The 6,555-nt window shown below is 49.4% G+C and overlaps 1 protein-coding gene across 1 annotated transcript in view; it reads right to left on the reverse strand.

Annotated features, from left to right (window-relative positions):
- SHFL (shiftless antiviral inhibitor of ribosomal frameshifting) overlaps positions 1-4,839 on the reverse strand; it is a 72,602-nt gene extending 67,763 nt beyond the window's left edge. Inside the window, exon 1 of the mRNA XM_073622537.1 lies at positions 4,694-4,839. Within this exon, the coding sequence (XP_073478638.1) occupies positions 4,694-4,723 (30 nt within the window). The 5' untranslated portion in view covers positions 4,724-4,839. The remainder of the gene's footprint in view (positions 1-4,693) is intronic.
- Between the last annotated feature and the right edge of the window lie 1,716 nt (positions 4,840-6,555).

Raw genomic sequence — 6,555 nt, forward strand, 5'->3', positions numbered from 1 at the left:
TTTGCCTTTAGTAAATCAACCTGATTGTGTCAGTACATAATACACTTGTTGATTGTGTGGCAACTATACGCTCAAAAAAGTGTAACACTAAGGCCCCATTCATACCTAAGCGTAGCGTTTTTAGGCAGAGAGTCGTGCGATTTTACAGCGATTTTGTACAAGTCAATGTAAAAAGCGGAAGAAAAAAAACGCCCAAATCTGCCTAAAAAAAGTTCCAGAACTTGTTTGAGCTTCAAGCATTTTGGAGTGGAGATGTGAACCATCTCCATAGAGAATACCGTATATACTCGGGTATAATATAAGCCGAGACACCTAATTTTACCACGAAAAACTGAGAAAACGTATTGACTCGAGTATAAGCCTAGGGTAGGGCTGGGGAAAAAAATCGATTTAAATCTTGAATCGACTTGAGAGGTCAAATCAATTCAAAATTTAAGCAAATCGATTTTTTTAGATTTTTTTTTTTTTTTTTTCACCGTGCCGGTCCTGAGGAGCTGTGGACAGGAGTTTTTAAAATAATAACATATGTCAGCACCTTCCAGCGATGGGACGACAATATTGTCAGTCCTTGAACTCAATCCGGATAACACAAAATGTCCCTTGTATATGTATGAATATCGCAGTGTTCAAACATTTTGTTTTGCCTTTCTTGGATTTGCTTATAGACACTTTGCATTTTACAACTTTATACGTCCTCTCTGCAAATGACATGAACACTGCAGTGACTTCTCTGCTTGTATCTTCACCCTTGCTGCTAATAACACTATCCGTATATCTGCTATATACATCTTATATATATCACACTGCTCTATCTGTAGGAGGACTTATTGGTCTGATTGCTATAATTCATTGTCTAGATGTAGAACTACTTTTCTAGATCATATTAGGCTGGAATCATTTTGTCTCCTTTGTTTTGCCCCCAGCTCCTAGAGGCTCATATGACATGTGTCATTAACCAATAGGACGCTGTGATTGAGTTAGAGCTGACATCACAATAGGATCATCCCATCGCTGGAAGGTGCTGACATTTGGTATTCTTTTAACACTTTGCATTTTTAAGACACATTTTTGTAACTAATAAAGCTTCATATACTTTTTACAGGCTAAACCGCTCTGTAGTCATTCTATACAAGCCAGTGACTGAGTATCCTCCTTGTTCTGTAGGAACCCACTATAAGCTGGCACCTAATTACCCTTCCTGCTCTGTAGGCACCCAATACAGTCTGGCACCTGAGCACCCTTCATACTACAGTCATCCTATACAAGCTGGCACCTAAGCCCCTTTCTGCTCTGTAGTCACCCTTCTTGCTCTGTAGACACCCAATACAAGCTGGCATCTAAGCCCCTTTCCTGCTCTGTAGTTACTCTGTACAAGCCGGAAACAAAGTACCCTCCTTGTTCTGTAGATACCCAATGCAATCTGGCACCTACGTGCCCCTCTTACTCTGCAGTCACCCTGTACAAGCTGCCACCTAGGCGCCTCTCCTGCTCTGTAGGTTCCGTATACAGTCTGGCACCCAAGTGCCCTTCTTACTCAATAGTCACCCTATACAATCCAGTAACTAAGCACCTTCCCTGTTTTGTATGCACCTGATACAAGTTGGCACCTAAGTGCCCTTCCTGCTCTATAGTTACCCTATACAAGCCAGCAACTAAGCACCCTCCTTGTTCTGTAGGCACCCAATACAATCAGGCACCTAAGTGCCCCTCCTACTCTGTAATTACCCTATACAAGCTGGTATCTAAGCCCCCTTCTTGCTCTGTAGTCATCCTATACACGCTGGCACCTAAACACCCTACCTGCTATGCAGACACTCGATACAAGCTGGCACCTAAGCATCCTTCCTGCTCTGAATTTACCCTCAGTATCCTCCTTGTTCTGTGGACACCCAATGCAATCTGGCACCTAAGTGCCCCTCTTACTCTTTAGTCACCCTATACAAGTTGGCACCTAAGCCCCCTTCCTGGACTGGAGGCACCATACACAGTCTGGCATCCTTCTTACTCCATAGTCACCCTATACAATCCAGCAACTAAGCACCCTCTTGTTCTGTATGCAACCAATACAAGCTTGCAACTAAGTGCCCCTCTTACTTTGTAGTCACTCTATACAAGCTGACAACCCAGTACAGTCTGGCACCTAAGCATCCTTCTTGTTCTGTAGTCGCCCTTCCTGATCTGTAGACACTCAATAGAAGTCTGCACCTAGCCACCCTTCTGCTTCGATTTTACCCTAAGTACCCTCCTTGTTCTGTGAACACCCAATGCAATCTGGCACCTAAGTGCCCCTCTTACTCTTCAGTCACTCTATACAAGTTGGCACCTAAGGCCCCTTCCTGGACTGGAGGCATCATACACAGTCTGGCATCCTTCTTACTCCATAGTCACCCTATACAATCCAGCAACTAAGCACCCTCTTGTTCTGTATGCAACCAATACAAGCTTGCAACTAAGTGCCCCTCTCACTTTGTAGTTAGCACTTAAGCCCCCTTTTTTGGTCTGGTGGCACCGTACACAGTCTGGCACCTAAGTGCCCTTCTTTGTCCATAGTCACCCTATACAATGCAGCAACTAAGTACCCTTCCTGTTCTGTATGCACCCCATACAAGCTGGCACCTAAGCACTCCTTCTGCTGTGTAGGCAACCCAATATAGTTGGAATCTAAGCACGCTCCCGGTTACATATATACCCTATATAAGCTGGCACCTAAGTGCCTACCATACTCAGTAGTACCCAGTAGAAGCCTGCATCTGTCCTGCTCCATAGTCCCCCTATAGAAGCCTGCACCCCTCCTTCTCCATAGTCCTCCTCTCTGGAAGCCTACAACCCTACTGCTCCATAGTCCACCTGTAGAAATCGTGCACACCCTCCTTCTCAATAGTCCACCTATAGAAAGCCTGCACCCCTCCTTCTCCATAATCCTCCTCTCTAGAAACCTGCACCCCCTCCTTCTCCATAGTCCACCTATAGAAAGCCTGCACCCCTCCTTCTCCATAGTCCTCCTCTCTAGAAGCCTGCACCCCTCCTGCTCCATAGTCCACCTATAGAAATCCTGCACCCCTCCTTCTCCATAGTCCCCCTATAGAAGCCTGCACTCCTCCTTCTCCATAGTCCCCCTATAGAAGCCTGCACCCCTCCTTCTCCATAGTCCCCCTATAGAAGCCTGCACCCCTCCTTCCCCATAGTCCCCCTATAGAAGCCTGCACCCCTCTTTCTCCATAGTCCCCCTATAGAAGCCTGCACCCCTCCTGCTCCATAGTCCACATATAGAAAGCCTGCACCCCTCCTTCTCCATAGTCCCCCTATAGAAGCCTGCACCCCTCCTTCTCCATGGTCCCCCTATAGAAGCCTGCACCCCTCCTTCTCCATAGTCCCCCTATAGAAGCCTGCACCCCTCCTTCTCCATAGTCCCCCTATAGAAAGTCTGCACCCCTCCTTCTCCTTAGTCCCCCTATAGAAAGCCTGCACCCCTCCTTCTCCATAGTCCCCCTATAGAAGCCTGCACCCCTCCTTCTCCATAGTCCCCCTATAGAAGCCTGCACCCCTCCTTCTCCATAGTCCCCCTATAGAAGCCTGCACCCCTCCTTCTCCATAGTCCCCCTATAGAAGCCTGCACCCCTCCTTCTCCATAGTCCCCCTATAGAAGCCTGCACCCCTCCTTCTCCATAGTCCCCCTATAGAAAGTCTGCACCCCTCCTTCTCCTTAGTCCCCCTATAGAAAGCCTGCACCCCTCCTTCTCCATAGTCCCCCTATAGAAGCCTGCACCCCTCCTTCTCCATAGTCCCCCTATAGAAGCCTGCACCCCTCCTTCTCCATAGTCCCCATATAGAAAGTCTGCACCCCTCCTTCTCCTTAGTCCCCCTATAGAAAGCCTGCACCCCTCCTTCCCCATAGTCCCCCTATAGAAGCCTGCACCCCTCCTTCTCAGCAGTCCCATATAGAAGCGTGCACCCCTCCTTCTCCATAGTCCACCTATAGAAGCCTGCACCCCTCCTTCTCCATAGTCCCCCTATAGAAGCCTGCACCCCTCCTTCTCCATAGTCCCCCTATAGAAGCCTGCACCCCTCCTTCTCCATAGTCCCCCTATAGAAGCCTGCACCCCTCCTTCTCCATAGTCCCCCTATAGAAGCCTGCACCCCTCCTTCTCCATAGTCCCCCTATAGAAGCCTGCACCCCTCCTTCTCCACAGTCCCCCTATAGAAGCCTGCACCCCTCCTTCTCCATAGTCCCCCTATAGACGTCAGCATCTCCACACCCCTTCTCCTCCGTAGTCTGAAATTGTGCAATAACCACAATAACGGTCACATGGTGACGTCTGGCTGACATCTGCTGTGGGTGCCCCCCGGGGTGCCATGTGTTACCCTTAATTCTGAGTGACGCCCCATCACATGCTGCCAGGGACATGCCTTGCAGTGCGCTGCATTACAAAAATGCCCTGTATGGGAGTGCCAGGGTCCTATACAAACACATGACCGCTCCTCACTCCACATGCATGGGCAGCGTGCGCTGACAGTCCTCAGGACGCAACAAAACGCAGAACGCCGCAACATTTGACGCAGACTCTGCATGTGTTGCAGAACCACAACTCCCAGCATGTCCTGATCACCCTGAGCTGACAGGGCTGGCTGGGCCTTGTGGTTCACCAACACCCGGTGGGCTCCAGCCCCTCCCCCATCCTGGGCACACACCAACCTCCAGCTCCTCTGCCAGGTTCCCCTGCATGATGGCGGCGTGTACCGGGACCGTTCCTGGCCGCTGATCACCGTCCGCCTGACTGTTCCGGGTCCGCCCGCCAGAGGAGGGCCGGGGGGGGGGGGGGGGAGGAGGAGGTGGTGTGTGTCCGGGGCTGCCTGCAATCCTCATCATCACCTCCTCCGGGGCTGTCATCATCATCATCCCCGGCTTCACTCTCTACATCTGACATCACTCCTTAGATAACCATTCTGCCATGGCACCCCCCATCTCTATCCCTTTCCTACAAACTGACGCTGCACCAACGCGTAACGCATCGCACACGCCACGTGATCGCGCCCTCCGATGCATCGTTATAACGCATCGCACACACCGCGTGATCGCGCCCTCCGATGCATCGTTATAACGCATCGCACACACTGCGTGGTCACACCCTCCGATGCATCGTTATAACGCATCGCACACACCCCATGATCGCGCCCTCCAATGTATTGTTATAACGCATCGCACACACCGCAAGATCACACCCTCCGATGCATCGTTATAACGCATTGCACACACCGCGTGATTGCGCCCTCCTATGCATCGTTATAACGCATCGCACACACCACGTGATCGCGCCCTCCGATGCATCGTTATACATTACACCACTTACTTTTTTTTTAACATCAATTCCATGCGCTGTGCAGTGCGGCAATGCATCGCAGTAAAGCAATGCCTGCGTCATTTTATCGCAATGTGCAGCAGCGAAATGCGTTGGTGTAAACCAGCCCTGTGCAAAGCAAGGCAACAGCGACCACCCTGGCTGGTGGGACCCATCCCTTACAGCCCAACTCCAGGACCCGGCACTGTTGGGGCTCATTTACACCTGAGTGTGGGGGAGCAGTATAAAAATAAATCGGTGGTTGAGCTTCATTTTTATGCTCCCCCTCCCACTCCTTTATGGTCCATTCGTAGCAGCAGCACTAGCAGGAGACGGCAGCGCCATTGTGCCGATTTCGGCGTATTGCACTGCCTACATTTTTTTTTAACAAACTTTATTGAAAGGTCACAAAACAAAATTTCAATAAAGCAGAATTCCAGACTTTACTGAACTATTCTTAAAGCAGAGTTCTACCCAAAGGTGGAAGCTTTGCTTATCTGCCCCCCCCCCCCCCCTTCTGTACCACATTTGGCACCTTTCGGGGGAGGAGCAGGTACCCGTCCCCATTTCCGAGAGATCTCGCCGCGGCGAGATGACTCTGAAGTTCAGCCCCCCTCCTCCTTCCCCCACCGTCGGGTCATTCAGAAAGCACAGCGCTCTTCGTGCATGCGAAGTAGGGAACCAGCTGTGAACTTGAAAGGCTTCACCATAGCTCCCAGCTGTCCCTGATTTCGAGGGACTGTCCCTGATTTGGAGCAATATCCCTCTGTCCCTCATTCCTCCTCATTTGTCCCTCCTTTTGGTCTGATCTATATAGCTGTATATAAAATGCACTTTTTATCTTTAAAAAAGTGATTCTCAGTGCTAAACTTTTCATACTTTATACATTGCAACATTTGTAAATTTCAAAAGTCAGTATTAAGGAATAGTAGTGGTAAAAAAAAAAAAGCACTTGTGCATTTAACTAATCATTATTTTTGTGGCAGGGGGTGTGTCCTATGCCAACATACTTTTGCTAATAGGTGTCCTTCGTTCCCATCTCAAAAAGTTGGTATGACTTCACTGCCGGTTTCCCTTACCACGATTGGCAGCGGCAGCACTTGAAAGCCGATGGAAACATTGCCAACATTTCTGGATTCCAGGGCAGGTAATTGTCCTAATACATTTAGACGCGTTTAGCAGCGTTTTTGGGTGTTTTTCGTTTTTTGCAGCTCAACAG

Source organism: Aquarana catesbeiana, linkage group LG03 (genome assembly GCF_042186555.1).
Source record: "Aquarana catesbeiana isolate 2022-GZ linkage group LG03, ASM4218655v1, whole genome shotgun sequence".
In the NCBI taxonomy this organism is placed as follows: Eukaryota; Metazoa; Chordata; class Amphibia; order Anura; family Ranidae; genus Aquarana; species Aquarana catesbeiana.